Below are 27,400 nucleotides of genomic sequence, written 5' to 3'. Positions count from 1 at the left end.
ATAATAAATGCACACATGTTTTTGCTGATCAATTAAGCTGCTTACCTTGTTGAGAGTCTCCTGTGAATTCCCCCACAGCAACTGAGTATCCTATTGAGAAAATTAAGTACCAACATATGGTCAACTTGTAATAAATACTGCATCAAAAACACATTTTTCATATGGAAACATAAATGCCCCAAATTACTGAGAGGTGCAATCCTAGCAGTTCCACTAACCAGTTTGTTTCACAACTAGCACTGATGATAATCTGCAGGAATGCCCTCTATTAACAATCTGGGGGTTAGTATTCACCAGAAACTGAATTAGACTACCCAGATAAATACAGTGGCTACAAAAGCATGTCAGAGGCTAGGAATCTCACCTTCTGACTTTTCAAAGTCAGCGCACAAGTCAGGAACATGATACATTACACCTCACTTGCTTTGAAAAGGGCAGCTCCAACAACAGTCAAGAAGCTTGACACTATTCAGGACAAAGTGACATGCTCGAGTAGCACCCAGACACATTCACTCCCTGCACCTCTGACGCTTAGTAGCAGCAGTGTGCACCATCTATAAGATGCACTGTAGAAATTCACCAAGGCTCCTTAGACAACACTTTCCAAAATGACAATCACTACCATCTGGGAGGATAAGAGCAGCGGCTACATGGGAACACCACAAACTAAAAGTTCCTATCCAAGCCACTCATTACTCTTACATGGAAATATATCTTTATTCCTTCAGTGTTGCTGGGTCAATATCCTGGAAGTCCCACTCTAACGACTTTGTGGGTCTACCAATAACACATGGAACGCAGTAGTTCAACAAGACAGATCAACGCACCTTCTCAAGGGCAACCAGGGATGGGCAATAAATGCCAGCCAGTCAATGATGCCCACACCCCATAGGTGAATGGAAAGCATTTGGGAGATCACACCTATGTGCAATTACCATGGTAACCCTCAACATTTTAAACACATTCCAGACACTCATCAGCTCCTACAGACTGCTGCCTGCTACCATCCCAGGGTGCAAGGGAGTGGTTCCTGTATGCATGTTTTGGTTGGACAACAGTTCTAAACAAACAATACCCTCTAGAAATTACCAGTGGAGTTCCAAGCACTAAAGTTTCTGGGTTCCAGCCAATTTCCCCAAATGCCAAAGAATTTTGGCCAGAGCTATGACATAAGTCCACTGAAAGGCAGACATGTCTTTTTTCAGCATGCATGTTTTAATATTCTGAAAAGCAATTGATTTTACCTTTACTATTTTCATCGAGCATTTTTTAAAAGAAAGTCTTTTTATTTACTTTTTGTTTCACTTCAGCTCCAGAGCCACGAGTTACTTTTTGAACTTATAACATTGGCAAATCTTTTCCTTGTCTGCCCTTTTCTTTAATTACCTTTCTCCCTTCAAAACCCAAGAAGTAATTAAATGTTTTTCACTTACATTCTCTTACTAGAGAGAAACAGACTTTTATGAAAAATGTATCATTCAGCATCTACTGTATTTCTAAAATCTCTATTAAAATGATACACCAAATGTGTGTGTTTTGGAAGGCCACGTATTGTAAACTATATTTATTTCCACAAATCTTAATCTACACAGCATGACAGATCTATTTTGTGCAATGTGTAAATTTAGTAGTTTGAGTAAATAACATAATGTAATGTTTGTGCTCCAATCTGTTAACCTTCCCCTATATAAAATTGTCCTTTTCTATTTAATAAGCATGAGAAGATAAATGTCTAGACAAGTTGATAAACCTTCAGATTAAAACTCTGCTTCAATAGATTTAATTAGAAACTTTGAGCTATGGCTTCTTCTGTTATGTAAAACCTGATAATCCTTGTATTGTAGATTTTAATGACTAGCAATCCAGATGATCTGTGAAATCAATTTTGTCTGTGCAATATTAATAAAAATTAAAGAAACCCAGCCAAATGCACTTGTACCTTGTATACCTTGTAAATCTATTTTAAAAAATGCCCTACAAACACCAGAAACAATGAACATTTTGTTATGCCAACTGATAAATAAAATCCACCGTAGGAACTCTATGAATGCATAAAATCTGAAATAAAAATGTAAATACAGGAAATACAGAACAGACCAAGCAGCATCTATAGCGAGCGAGTTTATACAGATTATAGAGTTGCAGAATCCACAAAGGATTAAGTGACTGCCCTTTTCAGTATGAGAGGAGGCCAGATACACAAGGAATTGAGGCAATGCTCTGAATCCAGATCGAAACAATTTATGTTGTAAAAAAACATTTCTTTGTGTTGACTTTGATTCTTTTACCACTCACCTTCAATCTCTACCCTTTCAGTTTCCATATCTTCTGGCACTGGAATCTGTTTCCCTTCACTTACTCAAATCAATACGACTTTGGATTTTGAACATTTTAAGCAAATTGCATCTTAAGCTTCTTTGTTCTAAGGAAAACGACCCCAGCTCTGAATGCAAATTAAATCACCCTAACCAATGGGGGCATTCTAATCAATCTGTTCCGTACTCTCACCAAGGCCTCTACATCTTTCTCTCAATGTATAGTCCTGAATGGAGCACAATACCAGAGAAAAGGCTTAGGTGGTATTTCATAAGTGTTCAGATAACTTGCTGGCTTCTACACGCTATTAATTGAGCCATGGACCCAGATGCTTTTTAAAAAAAAATAGCCTTCCCTTTTTCAGTTCCTTGGTGTGACCATACTTGGAGTAATGTCCACTGTTCTGGCCCGTTTATCTCAGAAATGATATACATGCCATTGAGGGAATGCAGCAAAAGTTCACCAACTGATTCCTGGGATGGCATGTTTGTCATATGAAATGAGGTTGGGTTGTATGGGCCTATATTCACAGGAATGTAGAAGAATGAGAGGGAGCTCACTGAAACATGTAACATTTTGACATGACTAGACAGACTGCACACGAGGGTGATGTTATTCATAACCAGAGAGGGTATAGAAAATTGTGTCATTATTTCGGGCCATTTTGGACTGAGGTGAGGAGAAATTTCTTCACTCAGCGGTTGTGAACTGGTGAAATTTATTTATTTATAAGGTTGTGGAGGTGAAGTCACTGAATATATTGAAGAAAGGAATAGATTTTTATAAATTAAAGGTGTCACAGAATCTCTCCACTGTGGAATCAGGCCATTCAGCCCAATTGATCCTCCAAAGAACATCCCACTGAGACCCAACCTCCCTACCCTATCACTCTGAATTTCTTATAACTAACCAACCTAGCCTGCACCTTCCTGGACACAATGGGCAATTTAGCATGGCCAATCCACCTAACCTGCACATCTTTGGACTGTGGGATGAAATCAGAGCACCTGGAAGAAACTAATGCAGACACAGAGAATATGCAAACTCCACACAGATAGTGGCCCAAGCTAGATTCAAATCCAGGCCCCTGGTGCTGTGAGGTAGCAGTGCTAACCACTGAGCCACTGTGCCATGTCAAGGGCTATGGGTTGGAGTATGGCATTGAGAAGGAGGATGAGCCACGTTAACAGTAGAATAAATGCCTTGAGCCAAATTGTCTACCTCAGTTCCTATTTTCTGTGTTTCAAATTATCTCAAATTATAATTACCTTTAAATATTTGTACATATGTACCCCCATATCAATGTGTATAACTGCTTCATGACTCCTCCTTTAAAATTATACCATTTAGTTCAACTTATCTTTCCTCACTTTTCTTACCAACATATATCACTTCACATTTTCTTGTATTAAATCTCATCTTTCACGTGTCTGCCCATTCCAAGCATTTGCCAATGTCTCTGTAGCCTGTTACTATTTTCCTAGCTGTTCACATTTCCAGGTTTTGGATCATCTGTAAATTTCAAACCAATATTCTGTACACCCATATCCTGGTCCTTAATTTATATAAAAACAAGTGATGCTAATACTAATTCAAGGAAACATTGATGTTTATTTCCTACCAATCTGAAAAACAATCTCTACTGCTCTCTGCTTTCTGTCCTTCTGATAATCTTGGATCCATGCTTCCAATGCCACTTTACTTGCATGGGTTTTAAGTTTCCTTACATTTTGTGGTACTTTGACAATAACAATTGAAAGTCCATAGACACAAAACCAAATGCAATACCTTGTCAAATCCTCTCCACTAATTCAAAGAATCAACTAAGTCGATGGAATCTGCGCTGACTTTCATTTATTAGTTCATGAATTTCCAAATTCCAATTCATTTTGACCTGGATTGTTGTTTTACAAGTTTCTTCATTGCTGACTGACCTGTAGTTGCTGGGTTTAGTCTTCTCCCCCTTTCCAAACAGGACTGGCATTTTTCAACATTTTGATCCTCTGCCATCATTCCTGTATTTAAAGAGAGTTGAAAGCACCCAGCAAGAGCTTCTGCAATCTCAGCTCTTACATCAGCACACAGGTTGAGACAGATGAGGAGGGATAGCTTACCTTCGTCACAGTCAAATTGGATGTTATTTGTGATTATGACTCACTTTACGTAAACCAATGTTGGGTTTGCTCTCATCTGCCGAAACTGCTCACTTTTTCAGGTTTATCCTCCATTGCAAAGTAACTCCCACTTTCTTTTCTCAACTGTAAAGTGTCTTCTTAAACCTCCCCTCCCTGTCGCTTGCACACTTGTGTCCACTTGTGTCCACTTGCAGCTCATTTTGTCCACCACATGTACTTCCTATTCCCTTGACTTACTTCCTTTTATTTTGTTGGCCATCCAATTTATCTTCCTGGACCCCAAGCCAGCTGACTTTACTTACAGTTCTCTCTCTTCAATACTGTTGGGATTACTCCTCTCCTGAAGGAATAAAGTCTTGATTCATCCTCAATCCTTGCAAACTACTGCTACATCTCCTTTCCTTCCAAAGTCACTAAGTGTGTCCTCCCATCTGAAGTGCATGCCCAGCTTCCTGATGTTCCATGTTTGTGGAACAGACTGAGGCTGAACGAGGCTGTATGCAAGTTTGGGATCATATTTAACACTGAAAAGAGCTTCTAACCACATGTCCCTACCACCACCAAATAGCTTTTTCCACTATCATCATATTGCCAATGTCCATCCTTGCCTCAAATTATCTGCTGCTGGATCACCATCCCACATTATTATCTTCACAGTTGATTTATCCAATACATTCATGTTTGGCATCAGATCTTCTATAAACTCAAGATCACAGAAATCTCTTTGCCCAAGTCTTAGTTCACACAAAGTCTTGTTCATCCAACACCATCTCCTTCCACAGCTGAGTATTTCCAGTTCATCTTTTTTATTTAACAAGTTTCCAATTGCATCATAGTTTGCATTTTTGATGATAGATTATTCCTCACAATCAAACTGAAAGTAGAATGCAAAGTAACAGCACAGACTTCTGGTTGTTTGTGTTAAGCATTTCTAAGCATCTGGAAATTATAGAGAGGTCCATATGTGTAATCACTGTCTATACTTGGTAACACTGATGTAAATGACCTTCTGATGCCATAGAAGCAGACACAATGTTTCAGGACATAAAAGTAAATGATTTTGGCATTATACACTATTTGGACGCTAACAGTGTATTAATCCTTCCTGTTGAAATAGATACACTCTGCAGCATTTGAGATTCTAATTACAATATTACATAATTGATTTCCTCCTGACCTTTTGGGAGCTGCCTTACAGCTGTATAGTAATAATTCTTATTCACTCTTGGAAACTTTCTACAAATGTATCTATGTCACACAAAATGACTGACAATTCTTAGGTCCAAGAGGATTACCAAGACATACATTAGATCAGGCAAAATCACTGGTGAAAGGAGAGTTGTTAATTATCCAATTTGGAGCTTATAGATTACCTCTCATTGAATTATTTGACAATTTGACAGCAATACATCTACAACAAAAATGTAAATAATGTTTTCCACATATTTCTGTGAATTGAGTTGGTGGAACTATTAGTGTTTGGGGAAAAGATGTCATCACGAATCAAGCAAATGTTACACTCAATCCTGTTTTCATCCCATACTCCATTGATTATGATGGAACTGGCATTGAAGGTAGCAATTCTGGATGGAAAACATGATTTTGATAACATCCATGACACAGGACAGGCCCTCATGCATGTGGAAGGGCACAGTTCTGTTCAAGGCTGTAATGAGGTCCAGGGCTGAGTAACCCAGACAGAAACTAAACTGCTTAGTGAGAGATTATTACTGTGTCGATATTTTCAATCAACCTATTCAGACATGTTCTGAAACACTTCAGTAACAGTCAGGACTTCAACTAAGGTCTTCTAGTCCTGATGTAGGAACATTATCACAATGTCGCAACAGACATTCCACAATTATAGCTGTGTAAGCACCTCTTGATAGCAATATCACTTAACTGATGTTTGAGGGTAGACTGATGGGATAGTATTTAGATTTTTTTGTGGAGAGGACATATCTCAGCAATTTCCAATCACTGTCAGGTAAATGCCAGTGTTATAGAGACTTAGACTCCTATAGTACGGAGACAGGCCCTTTGGCTGAAACAAGTCCATGCCGACCAAATTGTTGCTGTTCTGGGACAGCTTGGGCTCGGGGGCATAATTATTTCTGCAGTACAAGTCTCGAGTACTGCAATTGGGACTGTGTAAGGGCTCATAGCCTTGCTTTATCAGCTGACTAGGCTCTCAGAATGGAAACTGTAGATAGAAGAATCTCATCAAGATTAGATATCACCCATGTTACCTCAAAAGCTTATCCTTATTATCAATGCTGTAAAAATATATTAGAATATTAGTAAACTTTAAAATATCAAGATGTAATCCAAACTTACTCCTTAACTTTGTGATTTGAGGACAACTTTACTAAATTTACAGGCAACAGAAAATGTCCAAGTGACTTATTGGTATTGATATATTCCTGCAGAAACTAAATACATTGCACATGTTTAGACTGCCTACTCTAAAAGCAGCTAAAAGCATCAAAGTATTAGGTGTAAATATTAAGTCCAAGTCAGGGAGCGCCATGCCTCACAGTTGGCAGCTTCCTCCTCCTATTCGATAGCGTCGACGCCTCCATGCTTCAGACCTACTCTATACATATTCTTATACCTTTTAACTTTGACCAACATTTGAATGTTGGCCAAGAGGAAGCTGGAAGAAGAGAACTTGCTGATGGAGGCAATTATCAGGCATCTGGATACAACGGCCCTACCATTGGAGTTGGTTTTTCAGGAGCAGGGCTTTGATGCAAAATTCAATGGACAAATGCACTCATTTGAAACAAATGGTTCTTTAACTTAGTAAATGTTATTGAATATCTTAGTTAGGAAACTGAAAATTCGAATCATTTCACATTTATTTGCAGAATGCATCTTGTAGGAACCTATGACAGGAGACCATTCAGATTTACCTTAAAAATTCTTTTAAAGCTTCAGCTAGTTTTGTGGCAGTAAACTAGGGCCAATAAGTAGGGGATGTTTTGCAAGTTCCAACAGGAAATGATTGCAGCACAGTTTTCCATAGAATTCTTGATCCACATAAGAATTATAATACATTTAGATAATTAATGTACTTTTTGGTTGAAAGTTTACTTTAGAACAATGTATAGTTATTGCAAAATAAAGTGAACTATGGATTGTTACATGATGAGTCTACCCAAGTACCACTGAGCTCCTCGAATGGTTCAGCTGGGAATAATGGGGAGGTATTGAGAATACAAGTAATAAGACCCAGTTCCTGAGCTCAGGGCATTTGGGCTCTGCTTAGTTTGCTGATCTGAGCCATACAATGGACAATCTTTCTGGTTATGATCTTGTTGACTGCATGAGTGTGCATGCACTAAAGTATACAGAGTAGGCAAGCATGGCATTATTCAGTCTGCAACATTGAATTGGTGTTTTATGAACTCAATGCTCCAGTTACTGTCACCTATTAAGTTGCAGCCAAACACAGACTCAGCATCAGGGGACTTCTGATGGCCATAGAAGATCAAGTTATAGAAGATCTGGGTGCAGGTTGCTCTACTTCAGAATGAAAAAGAGCAGTCTTAGCTCGCTGCCTGAGAGAAGCAGTTGCAACAAGGCATTAATGGTTTGTTTTCCGTGGAAGGATGAATGGTATCTCCTTGACAGGCAAATGAAGCTTTGTGCTCCATGGAGACAATGCCAGTCTCTCAGGACATCTCCTCGTAACCTAATAAAAGGTCAGATTGGTGACTGCAGACATTCTGTGACATACTTTGCCTAATACAATCTACTGCCATAACTGCAGCAATCTGAGCTTGCACATCCACAATATAAATTTCCACTCAAAGAAAACAAGGAAGAATAAATATAATTTAAAAATATATAAATGCTATTGGCTGACATGTGCAGGCTTGGTAATATATCAAAATTCTTAATTCTTTTTAACACTTTCTAATCAACCTGTTCAGATATATTACTGTACATCTCTGTAGCAGGTGGGACTTGATCCTCAAGTCTCCCAGCTCAAAGGTAGCGAAACTGCCGCTGTGTCACAAGGCCCCAAATTCTTGCTATTTTATAGTTTAGCAGATCTGGTTCCAGTCTTCCACAATAACCTAACAGTTTCCACCACTGAACAATCAAACTGTACAAGTTAGTTCCTGGACTAGTAAACTAGTAACAATGGCCTCAACAGAGCACCTCACTCACATTTCCAGTTAATTCTATCATGAAAACACTGAGCATGGAGTATTGACTCAACTTAGGTGCACTTTGGTGTCAGCAAATAAAGTTCATATTTATTTTTCTCCATGTCTAAATTTGAAGTATTTGAGATTGATAGCAATAAGCATCAACATAACTAACTCGTTTAACTCAACACCATTAATGCATGTCAACTCGCAATGAATGGAATGGTCTAGATCAATATTTTAAAAAGGCATTTAGATGGAGCATTGAAGAGGCTGGGAATAGAATCACAGAGGTGTACACACAAAAACAGACCCTTGGGTTCAAATTGTCCATGCTGACCAGATATCCCACGTGTAGGCATGTGGAATTAGTCTGGAATGGTATCATGGTCTGTAGAGACATGGTGGGCTGAAGAGCCTGTTCCTGTGCTGAACTGTTCTATGTAATTAAACAAGCAACAGTTGTGCCAGCTTAATTTCAACTTTGCTGTGTAAATGAAAAATCTTGTGGCTTTAATGTATTGTTAACTTAGTACAGATCATTTTAATGTGAATTTTTGATTTACATCTTGAACAGATTGGTTAGGACTGTTTCAGGAAGTTTCATAAAGCGAATAATAAAATGATTTTGTTCACATTATTTATGGTACAATCAGAATGTAGGATCTATTTAAACTTTCTGTTAAAATCAATTTCCTCCAAACTGAAACTTTACAACTGGAGATTAGCAGTTCCATTTGTTTCTTTTCTTAAAAGATGACGATTAAAGGAAATATATTTTATTCTTTACACTTTGCACTTCAGAAAATATCTAGCATCCTACATCAGACACAGGAACATTAAACGATGATGGAATTATAGGAGGAAAATAAACAGTATAGAACCATCGTTTTACAATACAAAATAGATACTAGTAATGAATACATGAATAGCTTGATTAGTTGTGAATATTAGGATCTCTAGCCACTTATAATATTTATAAATTACCTTGACAAAAGTAGAGGAAAAAGGACAAAAGAAAGATACCTGGTCCTTGAATGACAGTACTAAAAGATGTGCATAGACGTGAAATCTCAAGGGCAATAAGAAAAAAACAAATGTTGGCCTGAACAGCAACACCCATATAACCATGAAAGAATAAACTAAAATAATGAAGAAGGAACACTTATAGTACAGACTGCATATTATTGAAGAGCGAAAGATTCTTTAGCCTCAGTTATGAAGACTCTCTCTAAGGCAGCACGGTGGCTCAGTGGACCTGGGTTCAATTCCATTCTCGGTTTGTGTGGAGTTTGCACATTCCCCCCGTGTCTGCGTGGGTTTCCTCTGGGTGCTCCGGTTTCTTCCCACAGTCCAAAGATGTGCAGGTCAGGTGAATTGGCCATGTTAAATTGCCCATAGTATGTGCATTAGTCACAGGAAAAATGGGTCTCGGTGGGTTACTCTTCGGAGGGTCGGTGTGAACTTATTTGGCTGAAGGGCCTGTTTCTATACTGTAGGTAATCTAATCTCAAAGCTCAAAACAGAAATGGTCACAGAAACAGGATGCATAGTGCAAGATTCCCAAAGCATATATTCAAAGGAAAATATTGAGTTTAGTAAAAGCAAATTTAGTAAGAAGGATTAAAATTACCACATAGTATTCTGTCTAGTTGGTGCCAGATTGAAGGATATTTCAAACAGACTTAAAAAGATGTCAGGAAGGAGATGGAGAATTTAGTCTTGGGATCCATAGTAGAACGAACAATATAGTGGAAGAACAGGCAAATGACCTGTCTCAGCGAATACCAGGACCTAGAAGCTAAATTAAATAATAAGATCTCAAAAGGTTCTAATCTTTGAATTATTACATGAGCAATTTATAATTTGGCAGATTAGAGAGTTAAACATCTGGGCAAAGGAGGAGATGAGGAGTTTGATTCCATTTCACATTGAGACACGATATAAGGCGCTCTCGTAGTGATAGCATCCCTACGTTTGACCCAGAGGCCTGGCTAAACATCCCATCTGCTCCAGAAGTACATCATAATCTAACTGGATAGGCTGATTAAAATTATCCACAAGGCATGCTTGGTGGAATTCCACGCTAAATGGTTACGGACTGAGGTGACATTAGAAAGGATAAATAGACTAAAGTGAAGTTTATACCAGTAAATGGGTAGAAAGGAGAAATTGGGTGAAAGAGGTAGCCTATGTAAAAGTTTGAAAACAAAAACATGGATGAGTGCAAAGTAAAAATCATGCATTGTGCTTTAGGTATGATAGAAGGAAAAGATCTGAAGTGATTAAACCAAGAGACAGAAATATGAAATTTGCAGTGAAACATTCACAAAGAAAGGACAGGTTCGGGCATGTGGCCCAAATAAACATTCTTTATACAAACTCAGATAATATCAGGAACAAACTGAATGAGTTGCAGATGCAGTTCAACATGAGGGGTGACATGGTAGCTATTACTGAGGCAGGGCTGCTTAAGAATCAAGATTGGAAATGGAATATACCAGGTTATAAGATCACAAATAAAAACAAATGCTGCAGGTGATGGAATTCTGAAACAAAACAGAAAATGCTGTAGAAACTCAGCATATTGAGTGACTTAGAGTCATAGAGATGTACAGCATGGAAACTGACCCTTTGGTCCAACCTGTCCATGCCGACCAGATATCCCAACCCAATCTAGTCTCACCTGCCAGCACCAGCCCATATTCCTTCAAACCCTTCCTACTCATATACCCATCCAAATGCCTCTTAAAAGTTGCAATTGTACCAGCCTCCACCACTTCCTCTGGCAGCTCATTCCATACGTGTACCACCCTCTGTGTGAAAAAGTTGCCCCTTAGGTCTCTTTTATATCTTTCCCCTCTCACCCTAAACCTATGCCCTCTAGTTCTGGACTCCCCAACCCAAGGAAAAGACTTTGCCTATTTACCCTATCTATGCCTCTCATAATTTTGTAAACCTCTATATAAGCCTCTGTCGCTCCAGAGAAAACAGCCCCAACCCGTTCAGCCTCTACCTATAGCTCACATCCTCCAACCCTGGCAACATCCTTGTAAATCTTTTCTGAACCCTTTCAAGTTTCATAACATCTTTCCGATAGGAAGGAGACCAGAATTGCTCGCAATATTCCAACAGTGTCCTAACCAATGTCCTGTACAGCTGCAACATGACCCCCCTCTTCAAAACGGTTTTGCTCTCATCAAGTACTGTCAGATCTGCTCGATGTTTAGAGCATTTTCTGTTTTTACTTCATGTATAAAGTCTACCAGAAAAGTGAAAAAAACGCTGTAGAGTAGGAGGAGAAGACATAGGATAACCCAGCCTAGGCATTCAAAATAACAACGGCAAAAAACAGGATGTCGACACTGAAAAGGTCTCCATTCTAAGATCTTGCAGCTAGTGATAGAATTGGGAATGCTAGTTTACTGACTCATACCTTATACACAAAGTTCCAGACAAAACCATCACCATTCCTGGGTATATCAGTAAGTCCATAAGATGTAGGAGCAGAAGGGTGCGATTCAGCCCACCAAATCATCTCCAGCAGATAGTTCATAGCTGATCCAATATTCCCCAACTCCATTTTCCCCTCAGGTCTTTGGGTAAATGTCCCCCAAGGTGGACTTTGGGATACACAGCAATGCAGAGTTGCCAAATAGAGGCTGATAGCCAAGTTTGGTACCCATGAAGATGGCTTCAACTGGGATTCTGGATTCATGTCACACTACAGGTGGCCCCACTACATTTTATATACACACACACACACACACACACACACACACACACACACACACACACACACACACTCTCTCTCTCTCTCTCTCTCTCTCTCTCTCTCGCTCGCTCTCTCTCTTTCCCACACACACAGACACATACACAAACAGCTATATCTACAGGATGAATTTGTATTTGCAGATGCATTCTATTTTGTCCAAAAAGCACGCTATCTATAAACAGTTAATCAATATGGCATTTTAGAAATTCTTACTTTGGAAATAAAATCAGTCTGACAGATATAAACAGACTTGCAACATAACCTTACACCTAAAATACACTTTATGATCAGAGTGTTACCTTTATTCTGATAAAACCTGAAGTTATCTTGTGGCAGTGACTTCAAAGAAATTCTGGGAATTACATATTAATCAATCGAAACCTGCACCTCCATTCTAACTGATTAAAAGACTTAATAGCCATCTAGGTTTGTCCAATACATTTCTATCAGTTGTATGACCCTTTGATCTTTTACTTATATATTCTGTGCCTGCTGTCGTTTCTCTCATTAGCTGCCTGAGGAAAGAGTGGGGACTCTGAAAGCTTGTGGTTTCAAATAAACCTGTTGGACTATAGTCAAGATTAGAGTGGTGCTGGAAATGCACAGCAGGTCAGGCAGAATCCGAGAAGCAGGAAAATCGACGTTTTGGGCAGGAGCCCTTCATCAGGAGGGCTGCTGAAGGGCTCCTTTCCAAAATGTTGATTTTCCTGCTCCTTGGATGCTGCCTGACTGGCTGTGCATTTCCAGCACCACTCTAATCTTGACTCTATTCTCCAACATCTGCAGTCCTCACTTTCGCCCTACTGGACTACTACCCAATGTCATGTGGTTTTTCACTTACTGAAGAATAATCTCTTTATCTCATCTGAAATATACTTAATACACCAGCCTCAACCTTCTGCAGTAGAGAATTTCACAAAATCACTAGTCTTGAGAGATATTGGAATTCAATAGAAGTCTGGAATAAAAAGTTAGCTTAATAGTGATAATGACACCATGTTGATTGTGATAGAAACTCATTGGGTTCACTCATGTTCTTCTGGAAAGGAAATCTACCTGACCCTTACCTGGTCTGGCCTACATATGACTCCAGACCCACAATAATGTAGTTAACTCTTAACTAGCCAGCAAAGTTCTCATTTCATAAATACATAAAAAAACTACTCAACTCCCTTTGAACTAAATGCTAACAATTCATTTGCCTTCCATATTACTTTTGAATTTGGATGCTAGCTTTTTGTCATTTACATACAAAGGCTCCCATATTCTTTGTTTTGTAGCTTTCTGCAGTCTTTCCCCATTTAAATAACATGCAGCTTCACTGCTTCCTGCCAAAGTGCGAAACCTCACATTTGCCCACATTATATTCCCTCTGCCAAATTTTTGCCCTCTCGCTTATCTTGTCTAAATCCCTCTGCACTCTCCGTCATTCTCGCCACTGCCCTTTTCACCTATTTTGAGGTAATCCACAAACTTGGCAATAGGACATTCATTTTCCTTATTGAGTCATTAATATGTACTTTAAATGATTGTGATCCTTGCATTGATTTCTGGGGCAGTCCACTAGCCACAGGTTGCTATCCTGAAAATATCCATCTATCCCAACTCTCTGTCTTCTATATGTTAGCTAATCATCTGTCATACAGTCATAGAGGTGCACATCACAGAAACAGACCTCTCAGTCCAACTCAAGCATGCCGACCAGATATCCTAACCTAACCTTGTCCTATTTGCCATCACTTGGCCCATATACCCATCCAATTGCCTTTTAAATGTTGTAGTTGTACCAGCCTCCACCACTTCCTCTGGCAGCTCAGTCCATACATGCACCACCCTCAGCGTGAAAAAGTTGTCCCTGAGGTCTCTTTTAAATTTTTCCCCTCTCATCCTAAACCTATGCCCTCTAGTTCTGGATTCCCCCACCTCAGGGAAAAGATCTTGTCTAGTTACCTATCTGTGCCCCTCATAATTTTATAAGTCCCTATTAGGCCACCTCTCAACCTCCGATGCTCCAGGGAAAACAGCCCCAGTCTATTCAGCCTCTCCCTGTAGCTCAAACCCTGGCAACATCCTTGTAAATCTTTTCTGAACCCTTTCAAGTTTCACAACATCCTTCCAATAGAAGGGAGACCAGAATTGCACACAATCTTCCAAAAGTGGCCTAACCAATGCCCTGTACAGCCGCAACATGACCTCCCAACTCCTATACTCAATGATAATAATCTATCTACACTCAACAGCATGGTTTCTTCTCTTAAGTATCTGACATGCGGTATCTTTTCAAACACTTTGCGGCATCATTGAGTCTGTTTGAAATGTAGGCTTTCTGATTGCCTGGCAGCTCTGGGGTGGAGGTGGTGGAATAGCCATCCCTAATAGGGCTGACAGCTGAGTGAAAACATGCTAACTCCATTAAAACCCTGTGCAATATTTCTTAGAACCATTAAAACACATGCCAAATTAGATTTCGATGAGTGGCCAGCTAAAACACTTTTATCTCATAGAGATCATAAAATGATCAAGTTGAAAACAGCATTTTAGAGGATGAGACATGAAAACCGCTACTAGGATTCTAGATTTGGGTAAGGCTAACTTCAATGTAGTGAGATAGAAGCTGTCCGAATTAATTGGGTAAATTGGTTGATGGTTACATTGACAAAAGATCAGTGTGAGATATGCAAGGAAGTATTTAATGTGATTCAGACCAGTTACCCTTGGGGTGAAAAATACATTGGCCAAACCCAAAAAAAAAGTGCAAGAACAAAGCTAAATATATAGCACACAAAAATGGCACTGATCCTGCCAAATGGGAGCAATACACAGAATAGTGAAAGCCAATTAAAAAGCTAATGGATTTGCAAAAATAGACTTAAGACAACATTGCAAAAGATATCAAAATGAATACAGTTAATTTTACAGTTAGTTTTCAGCAGTGTTTGGACAGGGGCAATGTGATCCTCTTAAAAATTGCTAGTGGTGACATTGTCAACGATATTAAGGAAATGGAAGGCATGATGAATAATTACTCTGCATCAATATTTACAGTAGAAGAAGAACATGCCAGATCTCCCAAGGAAACTAATATTAAATCAGGTACTTACCAAAATTAATCCATGTACAATAACAGAAACGACAACAATTGTCGGACCCTAATTGTAATCTTATGAGTTCTCTTTATTTAGGAATCAATTCTTCAGATTGAAAAATTGCAAAAACTTATTTTGCTCTTTAAAAAAGTAAGAGAGTGCAACTATATGTCAGCTGGCCAATCATCTGCTCTCAGGAAATTATGTGCGTCTATAACAAGAGCAGCCAAAGACCCTGGAAATCTCAGATGATCAGAGACAGTCAACATTGGTTTGTAAAAGCTTGGACACCTTGGTAAATTAACTAAATTTGTTGAGGCAGTACTAAAATATGGGAAGAGGATTGACAATGGATGCAATATATATGGATGTCCAGAAAGCATTTAAGCCCATCATCAGAGATCGTTAGTTAAAATTGAAGTTTGTATGGATATTTTCTAATCAACTTGTTCAGAGGTGTCATTACACACGTCGAGAGGAGAGGGAACTTGAACCAGAGCCTCAGACATAGGGACATCATCCACTGTATCACAAGAGCCCTGCGTAGCTTGAGTAAATAAAAACAAACTCAGTGGAGTGACAGCAAAAAGTAAGTAGGAATAATTAAGCAGATACTCTAAATAGTAGAATGTCTTGAGTAGTAGACTATTCGCCATATTTATGCATAACTATAGGGGAGGTGGTAATGTAATGATAATGTCACTGAACTAGTAATCCAGAAGGTCAGACTAACATTCTGAGGTCAGGAGTCAGATAACACCAGGTTATAGTCCATCAGATGCACGGTCCTGTTGGATTATAACCTGGTGTCATCCAACTTCTGACATTGCCACCCCAGTCCAACACCAGTAGCTCCACAATATTCTGAGAGCATGGACTCAAATGCCAGCATGGCAAATATTGAAATTTGCATTCAATAAAGAGCCAGTTCAATGGTAACCACTGTTACTTGTCATTAAAAACAACTATCTGGTTCACTATTGTCCTCAGGGAAGAAAATCTGCCATCCTTACCTGGCCTGGCTTATATATGACTCCAGACTCACTATAATTTGGCTGACTTGTAACTGATCCCTGGACAATTAGAGATAGACAATATATTCTGACCTAGCCTGAGACACCCACATCTGTGAACAGATAATATAAAAAATGGACATGATAGGATAAAAAGCCATATATCCAGGTTTGCCATTGACTCAAAGATAGCATTGTAAATAATCTTAATGGGAACATAAAATTGTGGGGGATTTATTGAATGAACAAATAGGTTTCAACGTGGGAAAATGTGAGCTCATGCACTTTTGAATTAAAAAGTTAGACCAGAGTATGTTCCAGATGGTGAAAATCAAGAATCAGTGGAGGGCCAAAGGGACCAGAGAGTTCATGTAAATTAATCATTAAAATGTCATAAACATTTATAAAAAAATAAACAGAAGGGCTTGTGCAATTCTAACCTTTATATTGTGATGACTCAAATAGAAGTGGAAAATCTGTGCTAGAGCTGTAAAAGCCTTATTTAGAGCACACCTGGGGCTGGATTTAAAAACTGCTTCCACAGTCAATCTGGTGTCAAGAGGACATTTAATCTGGTGGGAGAGTGGTGAGTTTGAAACCTATTCCCTTTTGGCTTCTGCTCTGATTAAATCTTTGAATTGGGAATCTTAAATAGGTAATGAATATTCCTTTAAAGGCCTCATCTGCTGCTGCTGATATTCGCCCAGCGGAAGGTAGGAGATTTACCATGTGGAAAGCCTGAAAAGCAAACCTTGTCAAAGTTGTTCGAAGGCTTCTAGGACATTCTACACATAATAATGTGGTAGAATTTGTTACTCTTTTACATTGAGTTTGATAAGTGATTGTTGACCAAGGATATTAAAAATATATTAAAGGTGGATAAATGGAGTTAGGTTGCAGATCAACCATGATCTTATTGAGTGAGGTTAATCATATCCCACACTTTGTTCCTGTGTCCCTGACCTTCCCTTCATCATAAGGTCAGAAGTGGGACTGTTGCACAACTCCTGAGATATTAAAGCAGTCCATGCCCAAAATGCACAAGATTTGGACTGATAAGCGGCAAATAACATTTGTGTCACTTGAATGCCGGGTAATGATAATTTCCAACAAGGAAGAGTCTAACTGTTATCCTTTGACATTCATTAGGACTACTCTATCTCCAAAAATCAATGACTTGAGAGTTACTATTGACCAAAGACTGAACTGGAATAGCCATGTAAATGCTGGGACTATCACAGCTTTCAGAGACGAAGAATCCTGCAGTGAGTAACTCACTCCTGACTCCACAAATCCTGACCACCACCTACATATCATCGGAGATTGATGGAACACTCTCCAGTTGCCTGGATGAGTGGAATTCCAACATCACTGAAGGAGCTGACACCATCCTGAACAAAACAGGCTACTTGGTTGGCATCACAGCCAGAAACAACCAATCTCTCCATGACTGAAGTTCAGTAATGTGTACTGTCTACTAGATGTACCGCGGAAATTCACCAAGACTCCTTGGTGAGATTGTACCTGCCAACCACAACCGCATCTAGAAAGTCAAAGGCAGCAGGTACATGGGAACACCATCATCTATAAAGGTTCCGTCAAAGCCACTCACCTTCTTTATTTGGAAATACAACACTGTTCCTTCAATGTCATTAGGGAAAAATTGAACTCTCTACTTAACTCCACTGTATGCATACCTATACAATCAACTGCAGGAGTTCAAGAAGACAGCTCACTTCCACTTTCTCAGGAGCAACAAAGGTTGAAAACTAACTGTTGGTCTAGCCAGAGATGCCACTTTCCATGAGTAAATAAAAAAAAAGAATTTGTACATTCCATCAAATCCCAGAATTATGGCAGGTTGCAAGATCTCACTATATTGTTATAAGGATTATTCCAAGCAAGTACAATACAACAAATATGAACAGCAGTCAACTATATAGCCCATGAGTAAAAAATGAGGTCTGCAGATGCTGGAGATCACAGCTGCAAATATGTTGCTGGTCAAAGCACAGCAGGCCAGGCAGCATCTCAGGAACAGAGAATTCGACGTTTCGAGCATGAGCCCTTCATCAGGAATGAGTGATGAAGGGCTCATGCTCGAAACGTCGAATTCTCTGTTCCTGAGATGCTGCCTGGCCTGCTGTGCTTTGACCAGCAACACATTTGCAGCTATATAGCCCATGAAGCTGGCTTTGTATTCAACAGGGTTATAGTCTTTGCATCAACTTCATTTTCTTGCCTTATTAGATTATATGGAACAACACCAAATAAACTGAACATATATCACTGAGGAAATGAATGAACACAGGTTAGATGCTGAGATGGGATGGACTATTTGACTTACATATAGGAGACAGTGACAACTGTGGCTAACTAGACAAAGTTTCAAATGCTAATGAACCCTTTTGAAATCAACTTTTACTATAGTTTGATTCACAGAATCTTTGATGATGGCCCTCCGGGGGTACTATATTATGCTTTGTTCTGCTTATTGTTAGATTTTAGAAGGTACTTAAAACATCTCACCTAAGTAATTATCATCATAATCAGCAGGAGCCACTCCAGTCTGTCGTTCTCCATTTACTGTCCGTTGCATATCTCTGAAGTCATATCCATTTAAAATTTCAAAGATACCAGCAGTGATCACCTGACCTGTGTCCAGAAACACATGGAAAAGATGTAAAGTAAACCATGAAAGTAATATACATAAGACCACAAATGTTTATCATAATAATTTACTATTTACAACATAAACGTAATATGAATACCCAGATTTCACATCTTAGCACAGATCACTTCACATGAAACAAAGTACTGTTGTAGACTAAAGATAAAAACCAACAAAAACACTGTTTTTAATTCATTACTTCAAGAGAGATGAAACCAAATGGTTGCCACAAATCCCAAGGAAAATTACTCTGTTAATCTGCAATTTATTTATTGTATCGGCACACAGGATTCAAAACAATGTTAAATCTTTTTAAAAGACTCAGTTGTTGTAAAACAAACAAAACCAATTCACACACAATAACAACCATTGCTTTTTTTTCATTCTGCTTTACGAAAGAATCCTTCCAATCCAGGGATTATATGTGCTTTGGTCAATTGGTGCAACATGAAAACTACAACTCTGTCCTAGCCACCGACAATATTCACACTGGCAAAATGCTTGACAGGCCGTATTTCAAATTATGTGATAACACAATTTAATTAATCTCATAAATGGTATAATTTTGTCATAAACGTTTTTTCAAATAAAAGCAAGAAGTCAGTAAACAGCTATGTTTTTGTAGCTATTCAGAGTGTGCAGTACAACGTACTCGGTATCGGGAACGGTTCGAAATGGATTTACGAGCATTTCCAAACAACAGCCTAAAATTGATGTTCACAGCGCCACTGCAGAGGTTTCTGGGAGCCTCGATGAAATTCCATCCTATCAGGCACCTAACTGGCTGTGATCTGAGTTCTTTAGGCCTTTTTAACAAACTCAACCTCCAGAGAGCTATCACCCAATCACAAGGACAATATGGAATTTGAGGGCTTGCCACTTATGGAATCCACCATTGGCAGAATACCAGTCGCAGGTAGAGAAGGTTATTAAATGATCCATTAGGACACTGGGCACTGACACTAACTGGGATTTTCCAACTGGTAGTCAGACTCTGTTGTAGTGGCCACAAAACAAACTCCTATATAAACAAAGACATCACCAGTTCTTTTTACAATATTGAGCTGATATTGGCCCTCCAACTTCAGAAGGCCACCCACCCTCCTTCATTGTATTGACCAATTTCACACTTTGACACTATGGAAATGGATCTCCTGATGTTGACAACCTGACCTGGACACAAAATAGGGCCACAGACATTCTGCAAATGGGCTAGCTAACCATTGAGGTAGGAAGGACCAATCCTGGGGTTTAAGCTGATTAATTTGTCAGGGATGTAGTTATTTCCTAAAATTAAGTTAGCCTTGTGACACATATGCTGTGGCGCACAATTGCTGCCTGGTCTAAACCTTTGCCTTCTTGGGAGTAAAACTTGCATTGACTCAAGCTTTAGACTCCCTTTTTTAAAGCCAGTTGTACATCAATGATATAAGGACTGAGCTCAGCATGCCCTGGATCATTAGGTGAGAATAGCAACTCAGTACAGATCCAAGCTAAATGTGGCCCATTGGTAGCAAACCTCAGAATCACAGTTAAGAGGCCTTAGGCAAGCAGGAAGCAGTCAGGTTACTAATGGGGCACTTTGCTTTGGGAAAAAACAGGCCAATTATTCTGGCGTCAATTAATCCCTTGGACTTTCTATATTATTTATAGAATGGAAATGACTGCACAAAACAAACACTCTGTTCACCACAAGGGAAGCTATTAAAATTCTTCTGCACCATAATTTTCAACCTTCTGCCCTCAATTGTCTTATTGATTTTGTGTTGATCAGTTGGCAAAATCTGAGTAAATCAAAGATGTCAGAAGTGATCAGTCTTATTTGCAATTTAATACATTAACCTGGAGTATTAATGAATATGAATCTTTCCTAAATACTTAACAAATAATTGGTCAATACATGTTTATTCAGAGCTAGCACTGGTAACTGGAACACAGTCTATGACACAAAAAGGATGAGCTAAACTCACAGTTGCTCAGTAGAATGACATTAGACCAGAACCCTTTAACAGGTTTACCTAAATTGAATTTATCGGTTCAACATTGTAAAAAGGATTAGTGACATCTTTGTTTATACATGACACCTGGCATTCTAGAGAATTAATCTATTCCTTTGTACCAAAAAAATCCTCTTTGAACCATCTGCTTAAACATGTTTCTTTAAACTGGTGCTAAAGCAATGAAGATGAGACCTTTCACCAAAAGCTGCAACTATAGAAATCATTGATATCTCCTCATTTATTAATGTATGATATAAATGGCAAATTTCTTGTATAATGACCTCAGATGTTCAGGGATAAGCAAAATAATGGCCCACATCATCCAGTATGAGGAAAGGCCTCATACCCAACACGCATTGCTGATTAATGTCAGAATCCAAAGGAGGGCTCTGAATAAACACATCCACACAGTGTTTATAGGAAGATTAAACTGCAAAATCCTCGATTACGTGACAGTGGAATCTGAAGTCCAGAACCATACAAATTGCTCGCCCGATACTTACTCTGGTTTTTATATGGATTCACTTCAGCATAGTAGTTACAAAACCAGCTGAGAGATATAACTCGAAGTTAAACAGTTGATGTTTAAAGCCTTCCATCTTCCACAGCAATATTCACTTCTCTCCTAAAAAACTTACCCCACTCAGCCCTCAACAATGCTTACTCCCCACCCACCCCTTCAATGGTGCTGATCAACTCACCCTGCCTGTAGTAATTTGAACATGGGCCAGATGGATCTCATTGATTATGCGATCCGTGATTGGTATTGTTAATCTGGGAGCTCTGGCTGACAGATATAATCAGGAGATTCAGAGAATCTTCTAGTGCTAGGGACTGGCTCTGAGCTGATTGGTCAGAGATCTATGTACTGTATGCACATAAGTAAAGGGTGACTTGGTGATGGATTATTGGCCTTTGTGCAAGTAGTTCAGTGGCAATGAAGAAGGTTGAATGAGGGGCTGAGGGAGGAGGATGAATAATGTCACATTGTTAGGGTTGAAGAAATGGAGTAACTGTTTTTTGGGGTGGAATTTGAAGGGGTGTTAACAGTAAATGAAGTCTCAGCATGAGATAATTAATACTTGTGAAGATTATTTTTGGAAATACTTTCTACTTTGAAAAAGAACTGGAAATAGCACAATTAACACACAGTTTAGGACACAAATTCATAGAGAATGTGGAAACTACTGCCATAAAAATAAATATGTCATATCTTAGAGTCATAGACTACTATATTACAGAAAGAGGCCCTTCAGCCCATCATGTCTGTAATGATTATCAAGCACTTGTCGACTCTAATCCAATCTAAATCTCGAGTACTTGGTCTGTAGCCTTGTTCTTAAATGTCATGCAATCCCCACCTCTATACCTTTTCAGACAGTGTGTTCCAGATAGCTAGCACCATCTGAGTGAAAAAGTCTTCCCCTAAATGTCCTAACTTAAATCACTGTTTATTGACTACTCCATGAAGGGTAACATTTCTCCCTATCAGCCCTATCCATGCCCTGCATAATTTTGTACATCTCAATCAGGTATCCCCTTAGCCATCTCTGCTTAAAGGAAAACAACCCCAGGCAATCTCCTGGTGAACTTCTTCTGCACTCTCTAATGTAATTGCATCTTTCCTATAGTGCGATGCAGAACATGGTACTCTAACTGTAATCCTTACACAATTCTATCACAACCTTTTTGCTGTTGTAGTCAATGCTTGACTACCTTTTTAACCACCTATCCACATGTCCAGTTGCATTGAAGGACCTATGGAGATGCACACCAAAGTCCCTTTGATCTTATATTTCTCCTCGGGCCTTACCATTCTTTATATATGCTCTTGCCTTGTTAGCCCTCCCAAAATGCATCACCTCACGCTTGTCAGCATTAAATTCCAACTGTCATTGTTCTGTCCATCTGACCAGCCAGTTTATATCATCCTGTAGTCTAAGGCTTTCTCCCCTTGCTTGTTACCACACTATTAATTTTTGTGCCATGTGAACTTTCTGATCAAACCTCCTAGATTTGCATCTAGATTATTAATGTGCACAACAAGCAGCAAGAGTTCCAACAGAAAACCCTGCAATGTAACCCCTGGACACAGGCTTCAAACCTTCTCTGACTATCTTACACTACAAAAGAACAACTGGATTTCAGGTACACTCCACATTTCTGAAGAAGCCCAGGACAGAAATGCAGAGCTCAGTTATAGTTCAATAATGTAGAAGTGGAGTGACAACAAAACAATGATTCCAGCCTCCAACACCACCAACCTGTGTCAAATTTAGAGGCGAAGCATTACAGTGCCAATGTGAGGCTCCAAACAGCTCTTCAACAATTTCACATTTGATCATTTATTGTAGGTTTACATTCTACCAATTCCTCAGTCCCTATAAATGCTGATGTTCTTCGTTTTATTAAAGAGTTGTGGAGCTTGCTTGCTATTCATTGCAATTTCTTAGAGAAGAATGGACAAATGTAATAATATAAATGCAGTTGAACAATGCTTTACCAGCAAGACTCAGACTCATGGATATACTTCTCTCCATTTGGCATCTTTCCTTAGTAAGACTTTAGAATTTTTATTTATCTTTTAGTATTTTAACTCTCTGGAGCAAGACAATTTGATTAACGGATACAGCAAAGTACAATGCTTTGAAGTTTTACTGGACTGAAGCTCCATCTGCTCTGTCTCACTGTAACGCACAAAAAAAATCTGTTTCAAAGAAGAGAAGGGAAGTTTGTCTTTTGTCCTTGCCAATGTTTATATCTTAATCAGCATTACCAAAATACATTATTTGGGTGTTGTTTTTATGTGTGATCTGCTTGTGTATAATTTGGCTTCTGCATTTCATGCATTAAGACTATGACTATACTACAAAAGTGTCTAATCGGTTATAAATTGATTGCAACAGCTGGATGTCATAAAAGGCATTAATACAATTGGATCTATCAAGTGTGTTACTTTAAGCTTTGTGCATATCTAAACTCTACTGGGCAAGCACTTTGCAAGATGCCACTTTGCCTAAGTAATGAAATATCAAATCAGGTACTGAACAATCTGAATACCATCCTGGTCATCATAATGTGGGAAAGGTCATCAACAGTGATGAGCCTGAACTCTTCTCATGGAACTTAGCAATTGTATTAAAATCCTCATTGCCAGACCCTCGAATATGCTGCACCCTTGTCCTATCAGGTGTATGGTGTGGAAAGGTATTATAGACACTAAAATACTGAGATAAGTCTCTTTGATTGCTCATTTGGTAAACTTACCAGCCTGAGCTTTCCACTCAACCGTACTTTATGTTTGGTACATTTCGCATAAGATCTACTGACTGGCCACACTCTTGAGGATAAATAAGTTGCTATTGTGAGTTTCTGCTAATTACAGTTGTTTGTGGACCTTCAGGAGGCTGTGGAAACTAAGTGTTTTTTTCAGGACATTAGTTGAAAGTTTTAAAAAGCTTTTGATTTTCTTTCTTAATTCACTGAGAACCCGACTGTTGTACAGCAATATAACCATAAAATGATTCTAGACAGTGTTTAAAAGTCATTTAAAGTTACTTAAAATGGAGTTACTCACAGGTGGTGGACTTCATCTTTTGACTAAAATGCAACATTTTTTTGTAATAAGCTTATTTTCAGCTGTATTAACCAAGCAGAACCAAGTTATCTTTATGAAATATATCGACAGATATTTCTTAAGCAAAAATGCTTTAAAAGTTCAAAACCACTGGATGATTTCATTACATCTTGGCTGGCTTCGGATTTGGATTTTGCAAATAAATTTTAATTGGAACTCTTTAAAACAAAAGCACAATTTCAGGTTGTTGTACTTCAGGGAAACTGAGGCAACCGATCACAAGATGGGTTCTAGTTAATGTGCTGCCAACGATCTAAACTCGACCATGTAACAAGGCAATCTGACAAGAAATGAGATGATATCAATGCCAAAGGATCCATGACATGCTATAACACACTACCTCTAATCCTAAATAAGTAAGTCAAGTTCACTTATATTGCCAGGAATGTCAAGCAGTTCCTCAGAGAAAAAGAAAGAGATAGCCCAAAACTAGAGGGCATAGTAATAAGGTGAGAGAGCAAAGATTTAAAAGGGACCTGATAGGAAACTTTTTCACACATAGGATGATGCACACATGGAATGAGCTTCCAGAGGAAAAGTTGGATGCAGATACGATTACAACACTTAAAAGACATTTGGACAGATACTTGGATAGGAAAGGTTTAGAGGCATGTGTCCCACAAATGCAGGTAATCGGGACTAGTTCAGTTTCGGAAACCTGGTCAGCAGGAATGGGTTGGGCCGAAGGGATTCCCTGCTGTATATCTCTATGATCTACGTGAAGAAAATTGCATTTCTCCGAACATCCGGCTCATATGATAGGGTTCTCAGAAGCCGAGGCAAAGACCATCTATAAACCCACAGATCACAAACTCTAGAAAAGTGCAACTGAAAATATCATGCAGTCCAACCATGATTTCAAAAGAGAATTGATGCTTAGATGGAATATTCTCAATATTACTGTTTATTGTCTCATCCTTTGAATCGTGGAATCAAATAAGTATTTGCATTAAATAGGTTTTGTTGATAGGTTTTATTAGCTGCTAACTAAGTCTATCTATTCAGCATTTTAATACGTCAAATTGTTTCATTGATCAATACCAAGATTGCAGCAAAAACGTTTGCAGCAAAAACTTCCAGCTCGGCGAGCAGAACCACAACAACGGATACCCGAGCTACAAATCTTCAATCAGATTTTAAACCAAGATTGAGCTAAATCTGGTATTGTTCTGTAGAGGCTATAAACCAGTCATGAAATTAAAATTTGTTAAATTATTATGTTGTCATAAACAAGTAGAGTCATAGAGATGTACAGCTGGGAAACAGACCCTTTGGTCCACCTTGTCATGCCAACCAGATATCCCAACCCAATCTAGTCTCATTCACCAGCACTTTGCCCATATCCCTCTAAACCCTTCCTATTCATATACCTATCCAGATGCCTTTTAAATATTGTAATTGTATCAGCCTCCACCACTTCCTCTGACAGCTTATTCCATACACGTACCACCCTCTCTCCCTATAGCTCAAGCCCTCCACCCCTGGCAACATCCTTGTAAATCTATTAACCCTTTCAAGTTTCTCAACATCCTTCCTATAGGACAGAGACCAGACTTGCACACAATATTCCAAAAGTGGCCTAACAACATCCTGTACAGCCTCACCATAACCTCCCAACTCCTATACTCAATGCTCTGACCAATAAAGGAAAGCATACCAAACACTTTCTTCACTATCCTATCTACCTGCAACTACACTTTCAAGGAACTATGAACCTGCACTCCAAGGTCTTTGTTCAGTAACACTCCCCAGACCTTACCGTTAAGTGTTACTTCCCTGATTTGCCTTTCCAAAATGCAGCATCTCACATTTATTTAAATTAAACTCCATCTGCCACACCTTGACCCATTGGTCCATCTGATCAAGATCCTACTGCACTTGGAGGTAACCTTCTTCGCTGTCCACTATGCTTCCAATTTTGGTGTCATTTGCAAACTTACTAACTATATCTCCTACGTTCACATTCAAATAATTTACATAAATGGCAAAAATGCTATAATGCACATCATAGAAGAAGATGGCCACTTAAAGCCAAAGTGTCATCACAACTGTTAAGACATATTGATGAAATTACATTCTTTCTGAAACATGAGACAAAATGATCATAAGAGAAGGGAGCAGAAGTAGGCCACTCAGTCCATCAAGTCTCCTCTGTCACTCAATAGATTATGGCTGATATGATAATCCACAACTCCACTTTACTGCCTTTTCCCAATAACCATTAATTCATTTATTGCCTAAAAAAAAATGTTTGTCTCAGCCTTGAATACACATAAGAACATCACCTCAACAACCCTCTTCATAAAGAATTCCACAGATTCACAACAGAAATTTCAATTTTAACATGATACCAAGTTACACCACAAATAAAATATTTTCATAGAACATAGAACATAGAAAAATACAGCGCAGTACAGGCCCTTTGGCCCTCGATGTTGCGCCGACCAAAGCCTACCTAACCTACACTAGCCCAATAACCTCCATATGCTTATCCAATGCCCGCTTAAATGACCATAAAGAGGGAGAGTCCACCACTGCTACTGGCAGGGCATTCCATGAACTCACAACCCGCTGAGTAAAGAATCTACCCCTAACATCTGTCCTATA

At 38.9% G+C, this 27,400-nt stretch overlaps 1 protein-coding gene across 1 annotated transcript in view; it reads right to left on the bottom strand.

Annotated features, from left to right (window-relative positions):
• itga8 (integrin, alpha 8) overlaps nucleotides 1-27,400 on the bottom strand; it is a 217,519-nt gene that overhangs the window by 167,429 nt on the left and 22,690 nt on the right. Inside the window, exons 7-8 of the mRNA XM_060824941.1 lie at nucleotides 19,015-19,140; nucleotides 46-90 (exon numbers count right to left, since the gene is read on the bottom strand). Of these exons, the coding sequence (XP_060680924.1) occupies nucleotides 46-90; nucleotides 19,015-19,140 (171 nt within the window). The remainder of the gene's footprint in view (nucleotides 1-45; nucleotides 91-19,014; nucleotides 19,141-27,400) is intronic.

Source organism: Hemiscyllium ocellatum, chromosome 5, assembly GCF_020745735.1.
Source record: "Hemiscyllium ocellatum isolate sHemOce1 chromosome 5, sHemOce1.pat.X.cur, whole genome shotgun sequence".
Lineage (NCBI taxonomy): Eukaryota > Metazoa > Chordata > Chondrichthyes > Orectolobiformes > Hemiscylliidae > Hemiscyllium > Hemiscyllium ocellatum.
The sequence above is the reverse complement of the archived record's forward strand: the minus strand, read 5'-3'. Positions and strand labels throughout refer to the sequence as shown.